The following is a 25693-nucleotide window of genomic DNA, read 5'->3' on the forward strand; positions in this document are numbered from 1 at the left end:
TGGTGGCTCGAGATGGACCCAATTTCCCCTTCTAGTCTCAACCCAAAACCCCCTTGAGGGGGGGTACCTGCTTCAGCCCCCCCCAGGCTGGAAAACCAGGCAGAGCTGGAGCTGAGCCAGCAGCCCTCGCCATTTGATCTGGGGGGCTAGGCTCGAGGTCTCAGCTGGGCCCAGGGCCAGCTGCTGTGTAAGAGCGGCGAGGTGGGGGTGTTGCCTCCTCTGAGGGAGGGGGAAAGCGAGGCACAGCCCCTCAGGGCCTGCTTTCAAAGCCCCCCAGTTCAGTCGGAGTTGGGGGGGGGGCTGGACTGAGACCGGGACAGAGCTGGCACGAGGCCCCCCCGACCCTCACCGGCCTGCAGGGAATGGAGCCCTGGGTTTATCGCCGCCTTTAACTCCAGCCTGACCCCCCTGTCAGCCAAATTGGGGCAAACTCTCCCCTTAACTCACGACCAGGTTTTCAACTGAACCAACCCCCCCCCCCCCCCACAATCGTTTGGCTCCAGTTGAAATTGGCTTAAAAAACAGCTTGAATTAAGCCAGAGCCACTGCTGTTTACCCAGGCCCAGGGGTGCTGCCCCCCAGTGGATACCTCCAGCATGGATGGATGGTTTTAACCCCCCACCCCCCCCAGGCCTCACTACGAGGAATCCTGGGCGGGCCTGGGGTCGATCCTGCCACAACTCTGAACCGCCCCAGCTGCGACCTCGCAAACTTTCAGGATGCTTCAAGGATAGGGAAACCCAGCGGGGTCGAGGGGGGGGGGAGATAGGGGAGATGGGGAGCCCTAGCCAGCGCTTTAGGGCCAGTCCTGCATCCGGCATTTTCACACCTGCTGGAGGGGAGGCACTGACACCCCCTCCCCGGGTCTAGGAGCTTGGCATGTTCACGCTCAGATTTAGCTCCCAACCAGAAAGAGAAGCAATTGGGCGGAGGGGGGAGGGCAGAGCCTGGGGGACAATCCCAGAGGAGCCCCAGGGAAGAATGGGGGGGGAAATCTATGCCATGAGGTGGAAGGAGCAAATAGGGGCAGAGAACACCTGGCATGGGTGGGGGGTCCCTGCAATAGTGGGAGGGGGGCAGCCAGGGCCGTGGGGGAGAAGTGGACGAATACACAGGCCCTGCTCCAGGCAACGCCCTCTGCCTCCAGCGGCACCCGCGGGAGAGAACTGGGCAGCTGGCCACGGGCCGGGGGCTCTGCTCAGAGCATGGCAGCTGCTGCCTCCACCAGCATGGGGGGGGCGGGCAGTCTGGCAGGCCCTAGCAGCCCCTGCCACTACATGTCAGCTCCCCCCGAGAGGAAGTTTGTCTCCCCTTGGCCCTGGGCGATCACCCCCTTCCCTCTGGCACTCCCTGGGGTCCCTCCAGCCTGGAGTTGTACTTGGTAAGTCCCAAGCCCAGGGGTAGCACCCACCCCAATGGGCGGAAGAGGGCTGCTCTTCTCTCTGCAGGCTGGAAACTAGAAGCCAGAGGGAGGATCCATTCCCAGCTCTGCCCTGGGCCTGCTGGGCACCTGTTTCCCCAGCTGCTGAGTGGGGCTAACGCTATCCACCCTGCCTGGGGACCAGGGCGCTCTGTGGCTGAACGGCGCCGGGGAAGAGCTGATCCGCCAGGGTCACTGGAGATCCTGCGCTGGGATGGGTGAGACGGGCCCCAGTGGGCATTGCCTGAGGCAGAGGGCAGGGCTTCCTGGGGAAGAGGTGATTGGAGGGTTAATGGTCCCCAGGCACAGCACACCCCCCACCCCCAGTGGCACACTGGGGGCAGCACTACCCGGGGGGCAAATGCCCTCTGTTGAGCCCCATCCACCTGCAGCACCACTGCCCCTGTGACCAGCTGGGCTGTGGGCAGGGAAAGGAGCTCAGCTTGATGCCCTGTTTCAAGCCAGGCCAAGCTAACAGCAGCCAAGAGCCTGCCCCAGAGATGAGTTTGGGGGATCTCAGCCCAGCCCTCAACCGGACAGGGAAACAGGCTTTGGCTGCCCCTGTACAGCACCAGACACCATGGGCCCTGCTGTGTGACTGGGGCTCCCAGGCGCCAGCCACTAGTTATTAGGTAGATTACGGTAGCACGTAGCACTATGGGGTTGTGGGCTCTACCGTACTACACCTAATAATCCGCGGAGAGCTGCTCTCAGACCCTAGGCACTACCTTAATACACCTAATACACAGCCCCCGTGAAAAATGGGGTCTTCATCCAAGACATGGATGCAGCCGCACTACCGTAATACACCTAATAATCCATGGAGATGGGCTCCCAGGTGCTACCATAATATACCTAGTTATAGCATCCAGAAAAAAAATCCATATGGCTACCGTAATACACCTAATAATCCATAGAGACCTGCTCCCAGACACTAGGGGTCAGGGCAGTCAGGAGCTTGTTGTGTCTCAGGAGGCCGATCAGCAGGAACGATTCTAGCATCTTTATTGGTAGTGTAAAGATTGTGGACAGGAGCCAAGGTGCTCCCGTGCACCATTGCAAGCTGCCCTAGAGTAGAAAAATAAAAGACACGGGGCCCAGAGCCACAGAACCCCTCCTCCCGTCACAGTTTTACAAAATATACAGCTTGCGCCTTAAAACCCCAGCAGCGTTTGACTAAAATCACATTCTAAAATGAAAAGAAGAAAAAGAGGAGGAACTCAGCAAAATCTGGACAGCCCCCGGCCCCCCTCCCACTTAAAAATAAAACTCAATCCACATCAACCCCCACAGAGCAAAGGGCAAAGTACAACAGATCACTTTAAACCCAAAAGACACCGCTAGACCCAGCCTCAGAACGGACGCAGAAACCCCCCCGCGGAGGGGAACAACGGGGGGCTGGGTTTGCCACAGGCTGTAGTGACCGACTCTGGGCCCTGCCTTGCTCCCAGCAGCCGGGAGAGGCGGTTAGTGTTGAAGAGGAGGTCTGCCGGTAGCTTTAGCGGCTAAGCCCAGGCCCCGGCTGGCGGGTTCTGGTGAAGGGCAAGGAATGGAGCAGAACCCGGGAAACAGGGACCCTGGATCCCCGAGGTGAAGCCTGGGACCAGGTGGCACCTGCTGCCACAGCAGCTAGGAACTGACAAGGAAGCAGGGCCATCCTGGTGCGTGAGGTCCCGGGACGGGGGCAGCTGGCACAGCTGCTAATCAGGTCAGATTTTGGTCAACAGCAAGTCAGAGGCTCCAGCAGGGAATTATGAAGGGGACAGACCCCTGCCCAGAGGCTGCGAGCCATCTCCCCTCACCCACGGGCACTGGCTGGGTGGCATCAAGCAGCAGAACTGCCCAGCTTCCGACACCCACAGGGGATGGGACTGGCCCTGAGCGCAAGAGCTGTGGTGCTGGCAGAGACCGCGCTGGCGTTCAACGCCCCAGCCGCACCGGCACCCAAGTGTTTGGCTGTCTCGCCACGGATGCCCCAAACACGAGCCAGCACCCCCTGCAGCTGCCACGGCCACTGACTGCCGGGTGCCTCGGCCGAGGGGGCCAAGAAGGGGTTAAAATTCAGGGGGGTCTTTCAGAGATGGGAGGGAAGGGATGACTGCTGCTGGGGGGGATGCCAGCCCCCTCCCGGGCTGGGGATCAGCTCACACGCTAGTGCTCAAAGGGACCAGCCCAGGGAGCGTGTGTGTGTGGGGGGGGAGGGGGGGGAGGAGGGAGGTAGGGAGGATTCTGGCTGATCCTCCCTGTTCAGTCCCCTCCATTCTAGTAGCAAGAGGGCTCGCAGCAGGGTCCATCTCCAGCCGCCCCAAGATCACGGGCAGATCCACCCCCCCGGCAGCGCAGGCCGTTGTAGCCCATCTCTCAGGGAGGGCAGAGGCAGGATTAGCCCCTTGCTGCCTGCATTCCCCTCACCGTAAGAGGCAGATGGCACCGCGGGGGGGCGGGTGCCACAGGGCAGCAATGGACGAGACGCTCCAGTTCCAAGATCTCCGCCATCCCACACAGCCCTGGAGGGGAGTAGGAGTGGGAGGGGCTCCGGTCAGTGCAGCTGGGGGGGCTTGTCTCCATACTTGGCCAGCAGGGGCTGGGTCCGCCCCAGATGCCCCCTGCGGGCGTTGGTGGCCTGGCGCTGCTGGGCCAGGAAGGACTGGGCGCTGCTGGTGGTGGCTGATCGCTGCTCCGTGGCTTGCTGGTGGAGCGCCATGCCCTGAAACGGGAGCAGGGCGGTCAGAGAGGGGGGCACCGGGAAGGCCCCTGGGCACCGCCTGGCACAGAGGCCTGCTGGGAGCTCAGGAGTCATGGGCTGCTGGGCGCCGACCCTGCACCAGCGCTCGCCTCAGGGGGTCTGGCCCAGCCAAGGTGCTGTGGGATGAAGCTGGCACCAGCCCCGCCCCACCCCCATCATGCCCGGCAGCCTGGCGCACCCCCTGCACTCACCGTGTTGTACCAGGCACTGATGATCAGCTTCTCTTCCTGCTCCCGCTGGGATCTTGTTTTCTCCAAGTTGGTCTGGGGGGGCGGAGGTGGGAGGTTAGTGGGCGGAGGCAGAGCCAGGCTGGCCCCTGGGGCTCAGACTGGGCATATGGGGCACTCCCCCCCTGCCCCGCTGGCTTTGGGTCCCAGAGGCCACACGGGGGCCTCCTGTGGCCTTCGACTCAGAGCCGGGCCTGGGGGAAGCTCAGATCTTGGGAGGGGAGGAAGCTGCAATGTGGGCAGGGGGGTCCCTTGGCTTCCCCTATCATTCCCCAGCACAGGCTGCCTGGATAATCCAGTAGCTGGTTGAAGGCGTTTGGCCATGGCCATAGATATCCGCCTGCCTGGGACTGGGTCCCTCCCTCCGGCCAGGCAGGCTCAGCCACTGCTAGTGGGCCGGGCAGTGCCCCCTGAGGGCTCTCTCACCAATGGAGCCAGGCGCTGCCCCACCCAGGCTCCAGAGGGTCCTTCCGGGGCAGTGGGCTGGTGCCAGCAGCTAGCACGACCCAGACCATCCGCACCTGGGATCAGATCCGCCCGGCTGGCCCAGTGAGCCCAGCAACTGGGATTAGGCCATAGTATCCCAGGCTCAGCAGCCGGAATGGGGGGGGTGCCCAAGCCCCTGCAGTGGCAGGGAATGGATTAGACACACCCAGATGAGCCCCGCAGGTGCCCCGCGCTGCAGAGCGGGTGACACCCCCCACCCCAACCCCACTAAGCTCCCTGCTAATCCAACATGGGGGGGATGATCTGGTTACCCAGAAGAGCCAGACCCACCAGCCAGGCACCGAGGCAGTGGATTTTCTGGACTCTTCTGACCGGTGACCAGTCTCCAGCTGTGGCCAAACCCTGATGCTTCAGAGGAAGGAAACACCCGCTCCCCACCACCCGTCCGCCACAACACAGATGTGCCTGGCAGGGGTGGGGGTTTCCTTCCTGACCCCTGCAGATGACCACTGAAGCCCTGAAGCATGAGACTGGATTCCAGCCCTCATCACGATACAGAGCTACAAGCGTCGTGAGGGCAGCGGAGGAAATTCTGTCCTCCCCTGGCCCAGGAAGGAAGGCGACAAACCCCACAGCACAGCACCCTCCGGCACAGCCAAGAAGGGCTCCGGGGCAGGGGGGAGAAGGCCCCCAGGCTAGTTACTTCCCCACTCTGGTGGCAGGGCCTCACCTCCAGGTGATGGATCTTCACCTCCTTCTCCTGCAGCTGGTTCTTTAAGGCCTGGATCTCGGGGGGTGTCTTGGACGGCGGCTGCTTGGGGTGCAGCGTCTTAATGACCTGGAATGGAGGGATATGGTCAGGGGTGTTACCGGGGACATCCCCCTGCCCCCTCCCCGCCAGGGCAGGACACCCACTGTGGTTGTCAGTGCTGCAGAGCTACCCAGAGGGGCCCCCCAGAGCACCACGCCTTGTGGGGAGGTACGGGGAGCATGGCCCCAGCAGGTGTGGGGTGACAGGGCCCAGCCCTGCCATGGCTTGGGCCACTCGGGAGCATCCCAAGGGATGGAGCCGTCCCACCCCAGCCCCGAGCTCCGCCCCAGCCTGTTAGCCCCACCTGACCCCACTAGTCCCACCCCAGCCCAACCCACTAACCCTGCTCCAGCCCGGGGCTCTGCCCCAACCCACCCCAGCCCACTAACCCCACCCCACCCCATTAGCCCCGCCCCAGCCCAGGGCTCTGCGCCACACTAGCCCTACCCCAACCCAGGGCTCCGCGCCACACTAGCCCACTAGCCCTACCCCAACCCAGAGCTCCATCCACCCTAGCCCACTAGTCCCAGCCCAGCACAGGACTCCGCCCCACCCCACCCCAGCCCACTAACTCCACCCCAGCCCAGCCCAGGGCTCCGCCCCACACTAGCCCACTAGCCCTGCCTCAACCCATTAGCCCCACCCCAGCCCAGGGCTCCACCCACCCTAGCCCACTAGTCCCACCCTAGCCCACTAGCCCTGCCCCAGCCCAGCCCACTAGCCCCGCCCCAGCCTGGGGCTCCGCCCCAGCCCAGCCCACTAGCCCTGCCCCAGCCCAGGGCTCCACCCACCCTAGCCCACTAGCCCCGCCCCAGCCCAGGGCTCCACCCACCCTAGCCCACTAGTCCCAGCCCAGCCCAGCCCACTAGCCCCGCCCCAGCCCAGGGCTCCACCCACCCTAGCCCACTAGCCCCGCCCCAGCCTGGGGCTCCGCCCCAGCCCAGCCCACTAGCCCCGCCCCAGCCCAGGGCTCCGCCCCAGCCCAGCCCACTAGCCCCGCCCCAGCCCAGGGCTCCACCCACCCTAGCCCACTAGCCCCGCCCCAGCCCGGGGCTCCACCCACCCTAGCCCACTAGCCCCGCCCCAGCCCGGGGCTCCACCCACCCTAGCCCACTAGCCCCGCCCCAGCCTGGGGCTCCGCCCCAGCCCAGCCCACTAGCCCCGCCCCAGCCCGGGGCTCCGCCCCAGCCCAGCCCACTAGCCCCGCCCCAGCCCAGGGCTCCACCCACCCTAGCCCACTAGCCCCGCCCCAGCCCGGGGCTCCGCCCCAGCCCAGCCCACTAGCCCCGCCCCAGCCCGGGGCTCACTGTGCAGGCCTTGTCCATGTAGCGCTTGTAGCGCTCCTCCATGGCCCTCATGTCCTCGTCCTTCTTCTTCAGACACTGCTGCAGCTCGTTGATTTTCCTGGCGGCTGGGGGGGGGGGGAGGGTGTCAGGAGGGGTCCACAGGAGCGTCCTTCCACCCCTACACACGTGGGGAAACCAGAGGCACAGACCCCCGGAGCGCCTGGCTCCCAGTCCCGGGAGGGACACCCTAGGGACACGCCACAGCCACAGCGCCAGCGGGAGCGTCTGAGGGGCCAGCCCAACCGGATCCCCCTCTCCACCCCCCCAGTCTGTACCAGAGCCTCGCCCCTCCCCCCAGCCCCCATACTCGTGCTGTCCACTTTGGGCTCCAAGTCCTCGATGTCCTCTCGCTTCTTCTGCAGCTCTGAGTGGGCCTGGTGCAGCTTCTCCCTGGGGCGGGGAGGAGACACGGGCTGTCAGGTGCCCAGCGTCCCCCCGCCCCCCAGATCTGCCTCGCAGCCTGGATACTTTGCCCCTGCTAGATCTCCGCCCCCACCCGGGACACCCACCCCAGCACCCCATGTGGACAGCTCCCAATCCTGACCCCCTGAAGGCCCCGCCCCGCGGTACTCACAGAACAACCCAACTTACAGGTGCTCTTCCAGCTTCCTCTTCAGCAGGCAAGACTAGGGAGGAAGAGGAGGGTGAAGATCAAGAGCTCAGCGCAAACAAAAAAAAACCCCGGGGGTTTAGATGCTAACTGTTGAAATAGCATCTTAACGCCAGTTTGCAGAGGCTGGCAGCCAGACGTAACCGGGGGGGGGGGGGGTGGCTGTGACGGAGCTGGGACCCAGCCGTTCAAATCATGGGCTTAGCTGAGTCTAGAAAAGTGTCTCCATTTATAGCTAGGCCTGGAAGGAGTCAATTTTGTGCCGGTCAACGTCAAATTCACCATCCACCCCGCCCCCAACGAGGAAATCTCTGACAGGCCAAGCACGAGAACCACGGTTTGAGAGCTTGTCAGACCGGGATTGGAGGAGGTTTCCTGGGGACCTGTGGACAAGTTGTGCTCTCGAGCTTTCGCTTTGCGAATCACAATGGCCGCAATCGGTCCGACACCCTCGCCTTGTTTCCCGCAATGGGGAAAAGTTAAATGGATACAAAAAAAAATTGAAGTTAGTAAAAAAAAGGGAGGAGAGGGAGTTCTGTCCAGCCTCTGTCTAAATCCAGGGCTTGTAATACGGCTCCATGCAGAGGCCGATGGGTAGCCAAATGGGCTGGAGGCACGGGATATTCTGCAGCTTCTCTTTCGAGATACTCGTATATTGCACCAAGCTGTATCTCCCAAGGGAGGTTACTAAGCCAGGAAGCGAACTAAGCAGCAATAACAGCCTACGAGTAACAGCTAAGATTTCTGACAGCAACTAGCAGTATTTTTGGGGGTCCCCCAACTCAAGACCCCTTATAAGCCGCCCAGTCTTCTACTCTCAGGAAGAGCTGGGCATCCACCCTGGAGATCAGGTGTGGTGGGTCGGGCCCCCAAACTCCGCCATCCCCTCACTCAAGCCATAGGAAGGAGCACGGAGAAGCAAGGTGGATTTTAACGAGGGGCCGGTTGGTACTTACAATGGCCTGGAGGGGTAGGGGGATAATCAGCCAGTGAGACAGAGAGGGGTGGGGGAGAGAGAAAAGAGTTAGCGTGATCACAGCATAGATTTGGGGTGCGAGGGGCACACGAGATCGATTTGACGATTTCACACACACAGGCAGCAGAACCTGGGGAGGAGGCGGCTGGAGGATAGCAGCAAGTGGGCTCCCATCCCCACTACAGGGGATCCCAAGAGTATAGTGGGTTCCCCAAGGCTGCCCGGGGGGGGGGGGGCGCAAGTGGGACAATTTGCCCCAGGCCCTGGGCCCCGCAGGGTCCCCCACAAGAATATAATATTCTATAGTATTGCAACCTTTTTTTTAAAAGGAAGGGGCCCCTGATATTGCTTTGTCCCAGGCCCCCTGAATCCTCTGGGCGGCCCTGGAGTTCCCTTCCCAAGAATGAGAAATCAGGAGAGGATGGACCCCATTCCAGCCACCTCTTCCCCCACCATGCACAGATCTCCATCCTCACCCCAGCCCCCACACTGCTGTGGGGCAGACCACACCCAGACGCTCAAACCCAAGGGCACCCTTTCCCCCACCTCCCAAACCCAATGCATAGGGTGGCAAGCTACGGCAGGTGCACTCGGCAGCCTCTAGCCAGGGTGGAAGAAACGCAGGAGACCTCATTCCAAGTTCTCACATTCGGCCAGGCGCCCACGTGGGGAGGGGTGCAGCCCCCCGTGACACGCCCACATACCCCGGGCTGGACAGAACGAGCCGTTAGCTGCTCCCGTGGCTTTGGTAAGGGAAAGGGATGGATCAAGGGGGACAAAAACCGATCAGTCACAGGAGAGGGAATCTTTCTGCTCTGTGGCAGGGCCCAAGGGTGCATGGCTTGGCACTGCCAGTCCAGAATCTGCTTCCAGGAGGCGGCTCAGGGCTGCAGGGTGATGGGGCAGAGGTCAGGGAAGGCCACGTATAGTCCGTCCTCAGCTAGACTCACATCCTCCGTCTTGGTGCCCTGCTCCTGCAGGGCCTTCTGGAGCTCCTCCACCTGGGCCTTCAGCTCCGAGATCTGCTGCTGGTGCAACCTGGAGAGGGAGGAAGAAGGGAGAGGAGGCTGCCTGAGAGGGGGCAGTGGATGGCACGACTGGGACCCTCCATGGGCTGAGGCTCCCACCCCCTTTAGCTGGCTGGGGGAAGCCAAGGGTGTCTCAGGTAAGATAAGTTTGGGGGAGGTCTCAGCCTCCTTAGATTAGCAGCCTCTGCCCTGCCCCCCCATCCCATTACCTCTGCTGGGTTTCCAGCCGGTTCTTGGTGCGGTTGGATTCCTCCAGCTGCCCCTGCAGTTCGGCCAGCTGCCCCTGGTACGTCGACTCCTGCATGCACAGCATCTTGTTCTCATGCTGCAGGCGCACGATGGTCTCCCTGGGGTCAGGGAGAGGGGTGAGGTCAGATAGCCTGGGGGCCCCCCACACAGCTAGCCCAGGGAGGCCGTCTTCCAGCCAATGCCCCTGCCGCAGCCTGGGGCACAGGTGCAGCCCCTGGGGGACCACAAATCCCAGCATGCAACACTGGGTCTCAAACCAAGAGCCAATCACCAGCTTGGATTGAGCTGCAGCATTGCATGCTGGAACCTGGAGTCCCCCAGGGCTGTGGCTTGTCATTGGGGCATCTACAAGCCGCCCTTTGGCTACTCGCAGGCCTCTGCAGCACCAGACAGAGTCTTGGGGACACCCTAGCAACCAGGGGGGTGGTAGATGGGCTGGGTGGGGGACGCGTGTGGCTCTTCACAGCTGGCCCTGGGGCAGGCTGGGCGACCCTTCGCTAAGGTGGGAGGTGCAGCCGTGCTAAGAGCAGACGCTTGCCCCCCGGCCGGGGTCCTGGGAGTTACCCTGCGCAGCCGGGCAGGGATAGTGCGCCCGGGCCAGGCGGGCGTTGCCCCCCTCCAGGGGAAAGAAAGTCACCGCCCCGAGGAATTTCACCCCTTCACTCCCGGCCGCGCAGACAGCTGGGAACAGCTCGTGCGGCTGAAGATCAGCAGCAGAGATCCTCCCCTCAAAGGGGACTAGCGAGATTCTGCAAATGCAACACACCGAGGGCTTGACAGAACCCCCGCCCCCATCCTCCCCCCGGTTACGGTGGTCTAGAGGTGCCAACACATGCCACACTCCTCTAGCCCGACAGCTGCAGGGCGGGAGCCTACTTGAGTTCAGTTGGCAAGATCTCAGCAGCCAGGTTGTCCATGGGAGAAGAGGTTCCATCCAGCAAGGCATCTGCAAGAGGATGGGTGGGGGTGTATGGAGGAGCAGAGACCAGCCCTGACTTGGCAGATCTCTACTAGCCCCAAGCACGGGGGTGGGGTGGGGGAATTCTCCTCTGCCCCCTAGCCGGGACTAGGAACGCAGAGATCCCACGCTAGGGTCACAACTGGCAGCCTCCTGCTCTGGGCTCGTGACACAGACAGAGATTTCTGAGTGTTCACGCCATTGATGGAGCTGGAACAACGCCCCCCATTTGGTGGGAGAAAGTTGAGCCTAGGACGTGGCCGGCCATTATCTGCAACAGGGGCCAGGGAGGAAAGAGAGAGGAAAGGAACTCCCCCAGCGGAGAGTTATGAATATCTTGCTTATGTAAGGCAGGGTCTCTTTTCTAGTGTCCCTCCGCCGCTCCCGCCAACTTAGTTTACGTGCGGTAGCATGGGGGGGGCTCGGTTAGCAATGGGATACAGCCTGTGTAATAGCCAATAAGGGTGCATGAACTCTGCCCCACACTACCCAAGTTCTTGGATTCAATATCTTGTAGCAATGAGTTCCACAGATTCTGTATCAGTTACAAAATAACCAACGAATTAGAGTTGGTCAGAAAATGGGGGGTCGGGGGGAGAGTTTCAACTAAAACAGATTGAAGATTTCAGGGGTTTTGGCCAAAATATTTCAGATTGAGAAGTGCTGCTGCAGTGTCTCATGGGACTCGTAGTTCAGGTGTCTTGTTCTATCATTCGGGACAGGCTCCCTGATGGGACTGCATGTCCCCCACCTGCCCCCATGAGGTGAGACTGTGGTGCATCACGGGAGAAGTAGGCTGCCTGGGGAGCCCAGCCCATGGAGGAAAATAAGGAAACAGAACTAGACCTACAGGTCTTCATTCTTCTCTCTGGGCCAGGTTCTGCAGCTGGCCCACTCTCCCATGACGCACCCTGATCTCGCCTCACGGAGCGGGCAGGTAGGTGCATCATGGGAAATGTAGTTCTACCAAGGAGCTCAGCCCATAGAGGAGAACAAGGACCTGAGGAAACCAAACTTCAACTCCCACAAGGCACCATGGCGGCAGCACAGCCAATCCGCCTCTTTGGACTGAAATACACAATTTTCCCCCGGAAAGCAGGTGCATGTCACCCAAATTCCCCTTCTCCACCAATTAAAAAAAAAAAAAAAAGTGACCAAAAAAGTTTGACCAGCCCCACAACAGACACTTCCAACAAGGAGCCGGCTCGAATTCCATTCTCCAGGGCCTCGCACCCAGCCGACAAACAGGACTTGGAACGTTCCCAGCGGGAACAGGCCGTGCTAAGGAGCTAATCGAGGCAGGTGTGCCCTGCTGGTTACCACTCGCCTCCCATCAGCTGATAAGCTGCCGAGAGTAAAGCTGCTGTGACTTTGTGGATGACAAGGCAGCTTGTAGTCGAGGAGGAAGGGAAAGAAAAAAAAAAACCACGAGATTCTGGGCTTGTTGGCGGTGCAGATTCCTGGCCTAGGGTGTGGAGCTGAGTCACGTGGTGGAAACGCAGGTTCTAATCAAGGCCTTGACTGTCCTTGGCGTTATTCCTGATCTCAGCTAATTGCCTGAGGTTAGATCAGCCCGGGGCTGGTAGCTGCGTCTCCAGCTCTGGGCCTGTTTGTAAGGGCTCTGAATTACAGCGAGTCCCTGGGACAGCGGGTTTGGGTCGAGCTGCAGTTAGAGCAAGAGGTTTTACAGCTTTTGAAGCATCACGTGGTTGCGGGTGCTCAGCACCTCAGAAAAAAGTCAGACCCTGGGTGGCAGGAGCCAGATCCCCAAAAGTTTGAGCCTCCCCCCGCCCCCAAACAGAGGCAACTTCTGAGCGTTTCCCAGCACTTAGAGCTTCAAGGGAAGCCTGAAGAAGCCCCAGTGCAGGGATGGCTGCCTGAGTCTGCAGAGAGCCTGAACCAGCTCCGAGAGGTGTGAACCAACATCTCATTCAGGTGCTGGCACAAACAGTCGTTACGTTTCAGTGCTGAAGTCTGTCCTCTCCCTGCTTCAGGTCAGGCAGGAGAGGGGCAACTGCAGCAGGAGATGCAGCCACTACTCCCACCCCCAAGTCCCCCCACAGCCCCAGATGGTTCCTATTCCAACACAGCTGCACCCACCTGCTTGGCTCAGGCACGTCTGCTGCACTTGGGCACATCTCAGCTCCTCGTTGGCCTCGCGGAGGGAGTGTCGCTCCTCCATCAGGCGCTGCGGGGGGGAGCAGCTGGGGGTCAGCAGAACCCTTCACACAGGCAGAGAGCAGGATCGCCTCGCTCCCAACCTGGGACTCACCATGCCCGGGCGGTCGGCTCTAACCGCTACATGCCAGTCTCCTCCCAGAGCTGGGGATACTGGGAATTCCAACTCCCAGCTTCCCACCCCGCCACACACTCCGGTCCCCCTTTAACCACTAGATCCCGCCTCACCTCCTTCTCCTTCACCAGCGCCTCGAACTTCTCCTGGAGGTTCTTGAACTCAAACTGCCACTTCTCGGCCTTCAAGGCCTCCTCGGAGTGTTTGCTGTGCAGCTCGCGCACCTGTGGGGCGACAGGGACAGGATTCACCGCGGCCGCTGCTCCGGAGCGCAGACTGAGGTGCCTCCCAGGATGGGACGCCAGCAGATCAGGGAAACCCCCCTCGCACTCCACAGAGAAGTGAGGAAGAGGAGAACCGCTGCTGGAGACACCAGGCTGCCCCACTCCGCCCAGGGAGCCCCAGCCCTGCCGCCCACCTGTCTCTTGTGGGTCTCCAGCTGGGAGCGGACAGCGTTGGCTTTGCGCAGCTCCTCCTCCAGCTCGCAGGTGCGCTGCATGTAGACCGTGTTCCGCTCCTCCAGGAGCCGCACCTGCCGCCGCAGGTCGCCCAGGTCCTCCAGCTTCTTCTTGTAGGCGTCCACCGCGGCCTCCAGCTTGCCCACCTTGTCCGAGGAGTGCCTGCCGGGGGCGGGAGGAGCTCGGCTGTCAGCCCGGCCCCCAGGGCACATGCAAGTTCTAGCCCCTCTGCGGCTGCTGCAGATCACCGGGGCATTGGGAGTGGGCCGGGGGAAGCATATGCTGAGCCCCCTGCTGTAACCCCCTGAACCAGAACCCAGGAGTCCTGTAAGGACCCCAACACGCTCTCCACTCCAGGGAGAACGGCCACACTGGGTCAGACCAACGGCCCATCTAGCCCGGTAGCCTGTCTCCCAACAACGGCTGGCGCCGGACACTTTAGAGGGAACGAAGAGCAGAGCGATTCTCAGGTGCTCCGTCCCCTGTCCCAGAGATTTAGGGACACCCAGAGCGTGGGTGGTTTGAACAGCTGCTGGGCCCAAGGCCAGCAAACCCAACCTGAGGGCACGGAGCCCAGCCTCGCCTAGTGGGCCAGCCGCACCTCTAGCCCCATCTGCTGAGCGGGGAATCCAGCTAAGACTCCCTAGCACCAGAAACCCAGCTGCTCCCACCAGAGCTAGAGGGGTTCCTCCAGTAGCTAGCAGTAGTAGGCTCTTATCCTCAATGTGGAGTGCCCTGTGCACACACAGGGAGCAGGAAAAGAGGAGAGAACATGCCCTTAACCAGTGCGATTGTGTCAGAATCCCACGCAGGGGAGACTTCCTGCCTAACCCTTGCCCTGGGGCATGAGGGTTACCTCCCACCTGAGTCTTAGGGTGCTGTGGTTACCCACCTGCTGGGCAGGTGTGGGGGTGGGAATCCCATCAGACCCAGGGCTCTCACCTCAGCACGTCCATCTCGTCCTTCAGGGCCTGGGCCTCCTCGGCCAGGCTGCTCAGCTCCTCGTTCCGATGCTGCAGCTCCTGCACCTCCCTCTCCAGATCCTCACAGCGTGTGCGGAAGTCCTCCTTCCCGCTCTCCAGCCTGCACGGGGTGGGCAGCCCCAGCTGAGACCCCAAACCCAGCCCCCAGCTCTAACCCCTAGGCCCCACTCCCCCCCCGAGCCGGGAAGCGAACCCAGGAGCCCTGGCTCCCAGCTCTAACCCCTAGGCCCCACTCCCCAAGCCGGGAACCAAACCCAGGAGCCCTGGCTCCTAGCTCTAATCCTTAGGCCCCACTCCCCCCCCGAGCCAGGAACCGAACCCAGGAGCCCTGGCTCCCACGTCAGCCCCTCGACACTACTCCCCGCTACCCCCACCTGAAGGTCTCCTCCTGCAGCTGCGTGATCTGAGCCTGCAGCAGCAGCAGCTTCTTGCTGCCGGTATCTAACTCCAGCAGGTTCTTCTGCTCTTTCAGGGTCTTGTTCTCCAGGGTCAGGGTGTTCTTCTCTTCCACCAGCACGGAGATCTGCAGGCCGGGAGAGGGAGTCAGAACCCCCGGGCAGGGACCAGGAGACACCCCTCGGCCCCCCTCCGCACCCCAACCTTTGGACTCGGTGTGTCCCAGAGCCAGTTGCTTCCGCCCACCCCATGCTCTGTGCACTAGCGTGAACAGGGCTCCAGAAAGGGCTTCTCCGAGACCACCCAGGGCTGGGGAGGGAACTCTGGGCACCCACACGAGTAGACTCCGGGGGAGGATAAGGCTCCCCATTACCGGCTCTGCCAAGGGAGTCAGAACTCCCCTGAGCCTGGCGTCTGAGTTAAGTCTTTGACTCAAGGTGGGGTGGGCTGTACCCCTGTGAAAAGAAGGGATGGGGACGATACAGAATCAAGGGACTCCCACCCTTTTAGGGCAGGGTCACAGCTCTCCAGGGGGTCACGCCCAGGGCAGAGGACATGGCAGGCTGCCCGGCACAGGTGAAGCCCAGATACTGGATGTCATCTACAGCTAGGGAGCAGTGGCACTGTCTGGTCTAACTCCGGCTACCCTTGCTAGACACACACGCATCCAGGCCCCTCTTCTGACTGGCTCTCAGCCTCAATGCCATCATGTGGCAGTGAGTTCCACAGGCCAACGACTGGGAAAGTGAATCTTTCTGTTGAGCCGTGAAACTGGAAGGCCGTCAATTCAAACCTGAGCAGCCCATCAGGCCGGTGCTGCCGGAGAAGGGAGACCAGACGCTCTCCACCTCCCTCCTCTACCCCAGTCATTTTAAATTAGATTTGTCACAGCCCCCCCTTACTGCATCTCATCACGGAGGAGCAGCCCGCTCTTCCCACAGAGAGTTTTCCCAGGCCTCAGATAATTCCAGGCCCCTTCCTTGGAAGCCCCCCCATAATTCAGCAATACGCTTCTAGAGACGTCGACCCCCCAGGCTTTGCGGAGAGGGGCCCAGTCTGGGGTACAGAGATGTGCCCACGAGCGCTGTCAGAGTGTGAGTAGGTGAGTGAGCCGTGCCAGGCCGTGTTGAGCCGCTGGCATTCGTCAGTTCCACGACACGCATGCTCATGCAGAGAAAGCGAACACGACGGGCTGCACAGCTGTGTCAGTAGCTCTGTTACCGCAGGGGGAGAGAGAGGGGTGGGGGCGAACGGCGAACTCACCTTCCCGCAGGGGAACCACGTCTCCAGGGATGTATAAGCACCTTGCGGGAGCAAAGGGGGCGGTTTATGGAGAGCGGGCGGTTGTGCTTCGCACCGCAAGGAGGGGGAGCTCTTGCTACATGGGCATCCGAAGCGGAAACCCACCCCGACCCCCTGCAACCGGGGAGCGAGGATTCCCCCCAGCTATCCTGGTATCGTGTCTCCACCTGGTTAGCGTCAGGGGCTTTAGTGCCAGCCAGGAGCCCTCTTCATTCTGGAGTCAGACTCTTCCCGCCCCCTCTGTGCGCACACACGGCTGAGGATGGCTACAGAGGCTCAGCTACCTGGGGAACTCCTTGCTGCAGGAGGCGTACACAGCACAGAGTTTAGTTTCCTTCTCCCCCCAGTACAGTTTGCTGCCTTCATATCACTGCGGATCCATTCTCACAACAGGAGGTGCAGGTAAACAAGAGCCTGATTGCCATATTGCTGCTAATACCGGGTCTCTCCGGTCCGGCCACTTGCTACCCCTTGCCTGGCTCTGTGGTAGCCATGTTGGACCCCCAAGGGCCAGGGAGATGGCCAGGGTTGCACAGCTGCTCAGCGACAGAGCCAAACAACAGGACCCAGCTGGGCAATCTGTGCTGAGGGCACCCCACCAGAAGGCCTGGGTTCGATTCCTTGCTCTGCTACTGCCTCCCTATTGGAGTAATTTCCTCTCTGCCTCAGTTTCCCCCCTCCGAAGCAGGAAGAGCAGTCCTTCCATTCCCCCCACCCTTTGCTCGGCTACGGAGATTGAGCAGTGACAGCTGCTCAATGCATGTACAGCATCAAACACAACAGGGCCCAGCCGTACAGAGAATGCAGGGGTCCTGACGAATCCCATTTACACCACGCCAGACTGATAACCCGCCCCACTCCTCCCAAAACCTACCCAGTGGCAGAGCTACATCACTCGGGAGGGGAGAGATGCAGAGGCCCACACACCACGCAGCCCCGGAGCGGACACACTGCAACCACAAGCCAGCCGGAGAGGAGACACCCAGAGAGCACAGACGGGACCATCAGGGGGGTGGGCGGATTCCTCGGACCCACACGACAGCTGCTGCAGCAGGGATCAAACCGGGGACGCCCGGAGCCCCTACAGCTTGAGCTGGAGACTCAACACTCTGGAGGCAAGAGAGCAGCTGTGGGCTGGGCCGAGACACAGCTGTGTTGCCCAGGGTCCTTTGGAAGCCGGCTAGTCACCCCCCAGGCCCGAGCTGGGCGAGATTAACTCTGGCTGCCCCCAGCCCCGAGTCAAGCTGGCGAGGAGCCCACCTGTTGCTCCAGTTCCTGGCAGCGCTGCCGCATGTCGTCCGGCTCCTCCAGGTCCTCGCTGAGGAAATAGTACTTCCGGGACTGCAGGACAGAGGGGGAGACATCAGAGAAGGGGATCACACAGACAGATCCCAGCACGGCACCTTTCCCACCCTGCGGGGGGAATCAGGAGCCCTGGAGCCAGAGACACTCCACCCTCCCTCCTGGCAAGTCTCGGCCACAGTCCCAGAATTCTCCCTTCTTTTACGGGTGGGGAAACAGAGGCATGGTACCTGGCTATCGAAGTTGCCGTACGTCTCAGAGGCCAGCGTGTCCAGTGGGTCCTTGGTCATCAGCTGCAGGAGAGAAAAGGTTACGGATGCTCAGGAAGCAGATGGGCCAGCACAGAGCCGGGAGGGCTGCGAGTCGGGAGTGAGGAGCACCAATGGCATCAGTCTCATTCCTATGAGCACCAGCCCCAGAGAGGCAACTCCTCTCCCCCCAGCCGGCCCCATAGAGCCCACCGTGTCCCACCCCCGAGCCGGCCCCAGCTCACCTCCTGAATGGCCGCCATAACCACGTGCTGGACGGACTCCTCCAAGGTCATGATCTGCTGGATGTGCTCTGGGACAGAGGGAGGGCAGCCGCTGAGTCCCTGCCCCTCTTCCACCTACCCCTCCAACACCTGCCCCTCCCTCCAGCATGAACCCCACTCCCCCTGCACAGCATGGGGGCCGAACCCCACCCCGGGGGCACGATGCCAGCCCCACCCCATGCAGCATGGGCACCCAACCCACATGGCACAGATGCCAACATCAGAGGCCTCTGTGCCAGGGGCCGTGGGCAGGAGGCACAGAGCAGCAGCCTCCAGGCTAATTCCACAGAGGGATCCCTGTGCTGCAGGGAGGGGAGGAAGGATTTTTTTTTTTTTTGATCTCCTCCCCTGCACTAGCCACGCTTTTTAGGGACCCCAGAATGGCACCTTCCAAAAATCACATGCACCAGAGCACATGGAGAGACCCCACCCCCGGGCAGGGAGTAACCATCTGCCTCTCCCCCACACTGAGCCAAGCCCCCCCGCCCCCTAGTCTCACACCTTGCTTCTTCTCACAGCTGATGGCACACCCCAGCACCAGCTGCAGCAGCTTGCCCAGCTCCGAGGTGTCCGAGAACTCCCCGATCAGGTTGACGTCGGGCAGGTGGCGCTCTGAGATCTGGTGACCCAAGACCTGGGGGAGAGATGGAGGGTTCTGCGGAGGTAGCGGGGGGACCCAGAGATACTCCCTGCCCCTCTTCCCTACCTGCTGGAGCTGGCGCCCAAGGGGGTTGGTGCACAGACCCACCGGACTGGGGTGACATACAGGGAGAGTGAGGGCACCATCGGAAGGAGGCCACCTCCCGCCCACCCCCTCAGAAAGGGCAGTGTGGTCTAGTGCACAGGGCATGGGCTAGGAATCAGGACACCGGGGTTCTGTTCTGGGACCGGCTCTGTTCAATATCTTCATCAACGACTTAGATGTTGGCACAGAAAGTACGCTTATTAAGTTTGCAGATGATACCAAACTGGGAGGGATTGCAACTGCTTTGGAGGACAGGGTCAAAATTCAAAATGATCTGGACAAATTGGAGAAATGGTCTGAGGTAAACAGGATGAAGTTCAATAAAGACAAATGCAAAGTGCTCCACTTAGGAAGGAACAATCAGTTTCACACATACAGATTGGGAAGAGACTGTCTAGGAAGGAGTATGGCAGAAAGAGATCTAGGGGTCATAGTGGACCACAAGCGAAATATGAGTCAACAGTGTGATACTGTTGCAAAAAAAGCAAACGTGATTCTGGGATGCATTAACAGGTGTGTTGTAAACAAGACACGAGAAGTCATTCTTCCGCTTTACTCTGCGCTGGTTAGGCCTCAGCTGGAGTATTGTGTCCAGTTCTGGGCACCGCAGTTCAAGAAAGATATGGAGAAATTGGAGAGGGTCCAGAGAAGAGCAACAAGAATGATTAAAGGTCTTGAGAACATGACCTATGAAGGAAGGCTGAAGGAATTGGGTTTGTTTAGTTTGGAAAAGAGAAGACTGAGAGGGGACATGATAGCAGTTTTCAGGTATCTAAAAGGGTGTCATCAGGAGGAGGGAGAAAACTTGTTCACCTTAGCCTCCAACGATAGAACAAGAAGCAATGGGCTTAAACTGCAGTAAGGGAGATTTAGGCTGGACATTAGGAAAAAGTTCCTAACTGTCAGGGTGGTTAAACACTGGAATAGATTGCCTAGGGAGGTTGTGGAATCTCCATCTCTGGAGATATTTAAGAGTAGGTTAGATAAATGTCTATCAGGGAGGGTCTAGACAATATTTGGTCCCGCCATGAGGGCAGGGGACTGGACTCGATGACCTCTCGAGGTCCCTTCCAGTCCTAGAGTCTATGAGTCTAGTCCCAGCTCTGCCACGGACCGTGGGCAAGTTGCTGTCCCTGTGTGCCTCAGTTTCCCCATCCATCCTGTGGGCTCTAGCTCATGAGCTCTGCAGGGCAGGGGGCTGATCTCAGCTGCGCCCAGGAGGTGCTACCGTAGGACACCTAATAGCTGCCACTCCCCTTCCCTCTCCAGAGAGGGGGCCACTCACATCTTGGCAGTACTCCAGCACGCTCTGCAGGATCTTTTTCAGGTTGCTCACCTGGAAGAGAGAGCGCTGCAGGGTTTGACTGCCACACGCACCGGATCCAGACAGGACCCCCCCAACCCCACCCCCCGGCTGGGCTGACGCTGATCTCCCTGGGGACAGGGCTGAGAACCTACGACCCAGCTCAGGCAGCTGCCAGACCAGACCGGCGCGTGGCAGGGGAGCTGCAGGGTGGGCGCTCGACTGCGGAGGGCAGGAGGCAGCACCACGGCTGGCTCGTAAGCAGGGTGGGGGGGCAGCCAAGCCCCCAAAGAGGATGGGACCAGCCAGTTGGGAAGTTGCAGAGTGGGGAGAGGCTTCAGCTCCCCCACCCCATGGCAACCTCCTGCCCCCTAGATTCTACAGTCCCGGGGAAACGTGACCAGACTGGGACTGTCCACACCCGGCCCTGCTTGAGAGGATGTCAGGGCCTTCGCAATTGGGGGTGTGTGGGGGGTGAAGAGATGGTTTAAAACTCTCCCCCCCATCCCCATTTTACGGGAGCCGGTTACCTTGAGCCTCCAGTTGTCGCTGGTGTCGTCTTTGATCCGCAGCAGCCAGGTCTCATTGAACCAAGAGGAGTCTCTGAAAGGAAGGAGGGGACAGGGCAGGGCAGAATTGGGGGGAGGGCGCAGAATGGGATGGAATTCCTGGCCCGACTGGAGCAGCTGCCACCTCGGGGCAGGATCCGATTTCCCTGCTGGCTGCCCACACCCAGGGCGGGCCGGCCGCAGGCAGGGATCTGGAATCTTGCTGGGACAAGGGGCAGGGGGGCTTCCTGTCAGCTCCACTGTCTTCCCTACAGGCCCCTTGCTCCGAAATCCTCTCCCATTCCCTCTGCCCCCCCGCCCTGGAAGCCCAAAGCACCAGAGATCCAAGCCCAGTAGCCTCCGGGTCTGGTCAGAGAGGGATGAGCCCCAGTCTAGCCCCCAGCAGGACAGCCCCCCTGTCAGCCCTGCCACCTACCCTAGCTCGTCTCTGGGGGCTGCAGGCCGGTACTTACATCCTGTGCAGGACCTGGGCAATGGGGACCCCGCTGGTCAGATCCTGGTAGGTACAGCACGGAGAGGGGACGCGGAAGGTCTGCAGCTGGGGAGGGGGACACAGAGGCGGCTCAGCGAGGCAGGGAATGAACAGGATTTGCGGGGGACAGGAAAAGCCACCCCGAGACCCAGCAGGGGTAACCCCGCATGCCGGGCAAGCGGCCGGCACTGACAATTGAACCTGGGATCTCTGGATTCATCCTGCTGGCGCCAGCTGCTAGCCAAGGCAGGAGCTTGTCACGCAGCCCCACCCACCAGGGAACACCCCAGAGCAGGAGCAGTCTATGGGGCTGACGGTTCGGGGAGACACAGGGAACTCCCCCACCCCCAGGGCAGCCAGCCAGCACCCCCACCCTCAGGTGGGTTCAGAGCCAGCGCTCCCTAGAGGGGGAAGGCCCCATAGCCAGGCTCAGGTGTCACCCAGAGACGCATCCAGATCCTAGTCGCTCACCCTCCCCGCGGGCCGGCCGTGCCCACATCCTACCCCCCAGAACTGGCCTTCCAAGCCGTGGGGCACAGACCCACCCTCTCCAGAACGCAGCACAGGCAAGGAGGTTCCTGCTGGGGCCGCAAGCCCAGAGTTACAGCCTCCCCCGGATGACGCTGGGCCGAGGATGGGACCAGCCACCCCCCCATTAACCCAGGCACTGAAGTCCTCCCCTCCATCTGCCCCCCTGCACTCTAGAAAGCCGGCACCCCAAACTAAGAAGGAACCAGCTGCTACGCCACCAGCCGAGTAGGATTTCACTTCAGCGCGGCGACAGGACGTTCGCTCTAGCCAGCGCCTCTCTCTCTCTCTGCATGCAGCACAGTCTCCCTTAAACCTACCCCCAGCCCCCTAGAGAGACCCCACTCCGGCCTGGGACCCGGCTTCAGTTTCTAGCCACCTGTTCCAGATGCTTCCCTGAGGCCCCCTCCCGCTTTGGGGGGGGGGTGCTGGAGGGATCTAACTTCCAGCCTCCCCCCACCCCCCAAACAAGGCAGGAGGCATCTAACAGTCCCTTGCAGGCTCGAGTACTATGAATGGCTCCCCTTCACCCCTACCCCCACACCCCGCCCACACCTTTGCCCATCCCCAGAGGATCCCCCCCCCAACTCCCACTCCTCCAGCCCAGGGTCTCTGCTGACCCCACAGCCTCACAACAGTGACCGCCCCCATGAACTTCAGCCATGCTGGGGGGGTTCTCAGCCTGGGGGAGACAGGCTGAGACCCAGCAAATCGTTTCATAGAGGGGCCACCAAGCAGTCATCAGCTGGAGGGATTTTCTGTCGTCTCCCCACCCCCAACAGCTCAGAATCAATGCCCCGGAGGGGGGAAGCCCCCGTGTCCCATTCCAGAGCCCCTGAGCCAGCCAGCCCCCTCACCCTGGGGCCGGATCAGAGCCAGTGCCCCCTAGAGGGCAACAGCCCCATATCTCATTCCCCACCCCGAGCCAGCCAGCCCCCTCGCCCTGGAGCTGCATCAGACCCAGCGCCCCCATACCCCATTCCCCACTCCCTGGGGTCAGATCAGAGCCAGTGCCCCCTAGAGGGCAGCAGCCCCATACCCCATTCCCCACCCCCTGAGCCAGCCAGTCCCCGACCCTCTAAAGGGCGTCATACCCCATTCCCCAACCTAGCACTACAGCAAGACTCCCCCCAGCCCCAGGCAAATTAACTGCCCTGCTACTGCGGTGCGGTCATTAGTTAACGGGGTTATCACGGCATGGCCTACGGACACACCGAGATCAGGGCGTGATGTGTACAGCTCCTAGCACATCGCCAGGAGCAGACTCCCCTGCACCGAGGAGCTAACCGTTGCCGGGACGTTTCTGCAGTGGTTTTATGAGCGCAGTGCAGGGCAGTGACAGGCTCGCGCAGGCAGTGCTACCGGGGAGGGGCGTTAAAAGGCTGCTCTCAGGGCAGAGCCGAAGGCATTAGTGCTGCGTAACTGCCCAGGACGGTACCAGTGGGTTGGGAAAGGTCTGGCTGGAGCCGCCCCAGCTCAGGGGAGGATCCGGTAAACGACTGAACTGGCAGGTGGAACGTGTGAACCTGGCACAGGTCTGCAGGAGGCAGACAAGGGGGAGAAGCAGGAGGGCTGCAGCCCAGGGGCTCCGTCTCGGAGCCGAGAAGGCCCCATCGCACGCGCTGAAGGAAGCGTGGGACCCTTGGGGGCCTGGCCCGCTGACAGGAGCACGCCAAGCGACCCTTTAAAAGTACTGCCCTGACCCATGGATCCGTGACTCTAAGGTGGGGGAGAAGCACAGAACACACAAGCCCCAGGCAGCAGAGTCCCCGGGGCCAGATCTCCCCAGCAACAAGGAGCTCAGCACCTGCCCTGGTTCAGCCATGAGCTCCCAGCGCCCCGAGCAGGTCTGCCGGGTTTTCCCAAAACACAGTACTTGACTGGGGCAGCTTTGAGCTCTCAGCTCCATAATCCTCCCTGGCAGGGCTGGGCAGAGACACGGGAAGGGCTGAATCCTGGTCAGGCTGGGTCATCTTCTCCCCATCCCTCTCTGGTACAAGTCACCCCTGCTTGTCTTGCCACCAGAGGTATTAGCCAGGACACCGCTGCGGGGGGAAGCTCACAGCACCATGGCATCTTCTTCCTGCAGCCCTGTGCTGAGTTCCCCTGTTCTGCCCGCTAGGGGATGGGACGGGAAGGGTCAGTTGTTGGCCTGTTCACCCCACCCCACAACCCTCTCAGACACCTCCCATCCCAAATCTTCCCCAACAGCAGCTTCCTAAGCGGCTGCGCTCCCCGGGCAGCACTAGGGCTCTAAGGGAGGAATGGGATGTCTGGGTCTGGAGGGATTCGGGGGGGGTTGAGCATATAGACTCCCCTCTCAACCTACACAGGGGGGCACCCCACAGGACTGGAACTTGGCTGTGACACTCAGAGGGGCAGGGTGGATTGGGGGGGGGGAAGAGGGGTATGAACGTGTGCACAAGAGGGGGCTGTGTAGGAGGGCATGGCCCATAGCAGAGAGCAGGGGGCTGGAGGAGACCCAGCTCATGGAGGCAGCCAGCACAGACCCAGAGCACCCAGGGCAGGCAAAAAGGGGGCGATGGGGGGTGGAACTGCTCAGGGTTAGCCCCCCCCGACTGACAGAGAGGGCACAGCCATAACCACGGGCAGCCTCCCATTCCCAGCTCCCCAACCCCCCCACAACCCAGTCACCTCCCCAACCCCCACAGCCTGGGGGCAACAGCCTCCCCCCTCCCCCCAGGGGTCCCCCCATAGCCTGGGGCCAAAAACCTCCCCCACCCCCACCCAAGGGTCGCGCCCCAGCCTGGGGCCCAACAACCTTCCCCCCTCCACCCAAGGGTCCTGCCCCAGCCTGGAGGCAACGCCCCCCTGCCCCCACCCAGGGGTCCCCCCCAGCCTGGGACCAACGCCCCCCTGCCCCCACCCAGGGATCCCCCCCAGCCTGGGACCAACGCCCCCCTGCCCCCACCCAGGGGTCCCCCCCAGCCTGGGGCCAACGCCCCCCTGCCCCCACCCAGGGGTCCCCCCCAGCCTGGGGCCAACGCCCCCCCTGCCCCCCAACCAGGGGTCCCCCCCCCAGCCTGGGGCCAACGCCCCCCCTGCCCCCAACCAGGGGTCCCCCCCCCCAGCCTGGGGCCAACGCCCCCCCTGCCCCCACCCAGGGGTCCCCCCCAGCCTGGGGCCAACGCCCCCCCGCCCCCACCCAGGGGTCCCCCGCCCCGCCCTCACCCAGGTGAGCAGGGAGCCGCACAGCTCGGCCTTGTCCAGGCTCATGGCTCCCGCCGCCCCCCGGGGCCAGGCACGATCCGGCCGCCGAGCGCCTCGGTCCGCCAGCACCATAGACACCGGGACCCTCCCCGCCTAGAGCGACCCCGCCTGGCACACGTCATCTCCTCCGCCCACAGCCGACATCTTTAGCCCGGGCAGGCGGCGCTCTAGCATAGCGCAGGGCTGGGCGTCTCTATGGCGAAAGGACCTTCTAGGGACGGGGAGGGCTGTTCTCTATGGTCTCTTTGCTGGCCATTAGAGGGGACTATCTATCATGGAATCAGAGATTAGCAGGGCTGGCAGGGACCTCAGGAGGGATCTGGTCCCACCCCCTGCTCAAAACAGGAGCAACACCAACTAAATCACCCCAGCCAGGGCTTTGTCAAGCCTGACCTTAAAAACCTCTAAGGAAGAAGATTCCACCACCACCCTAGGGAACCCATTCCAGTGCTTCACCACCCTCCTAGGGAAACAGCTTTTCCTAATATCCAGCCTAGAGCTCCCCCACTGCAACTTGAGACCATTGCTCCTTGTTCTGTCATCTGCCACCACTGAGAACAGCCAGGGTCCTTCCCCATTGGAACCCCCACCCCCTTCAGGTAGTTGAAAGCAGCTGTCAAATCCCACCTCGTTCTTCTCTTCTGCAGACTAAACAATCCCAGTTCTCTCAGCCTCTCCTCCTAAGTCATGTGCTCCAGCCCCCTAATCATTTCTGTTGCCCTCCGCTGGACTTGCTCCAATTTTTCCACATCCTTTTTGTA

The 25693-nt window shown here is 61.5% G+C and overlaps 1 protein-coding gene across 1 annotated transcript; it reads right to left on the reverse strand.

Moving 5' to 3' along the window:
• Positions 1-2408: 2408 nt before the first annotated feature.
• HOOK2 (hook microtubule tethering protein 2) lies at positions 2409-25016 on the reverse strand. The gene is made up of 22 exons (XM_050925092.1): positions 24894-25016; positions 21154-21239; positions 20663-20735; positions 20115-20165; positions 18586-18718; positions 18046-18113; positions 17783-17845; positions 17511-17591; positions 14927-15075; positions 14512-14652; positions 13530-13731; positions 13225-13335; positions 12919-13006; positions 10737-10806; positions 9821-9958; positions 9534-9621; positions 7589-7623; positions 7305-7387; positions 6959-7062; positions 5571-5678; positions 4358-4429; positions 2409-4127 (listed from the first exon to the last, which is right to left on the reverse strand). Exons 1-22 carry the CDS (start codon positions 25002-25004, stop codon positions 3960-3962), a joined length of 2223 nt encoding a protein of 740 aa, XP_050781049.1. The 5' UTR covers positions 25005-25016; the 3' UTR covers positions 2409-3959.
• Positions 25017-25693: the final 677 nt, after the last annotated feature.

The sequence above is a fragment of the Gopherus flavomarginatus genome, chromosome 16 (genome assembly GCF_025201925.1).
Source record: "Gopherus flavomarginatus isolate rGopFla2 chromosome 16, rGopFla2.mat.asm, whole genome shotgun sequence".
Lineage (NCBI taxonomy): Eukaryota > Metazoa > Chordata > Testudines > Testudinidae > Gopherus > Gopherus flavomarginatus.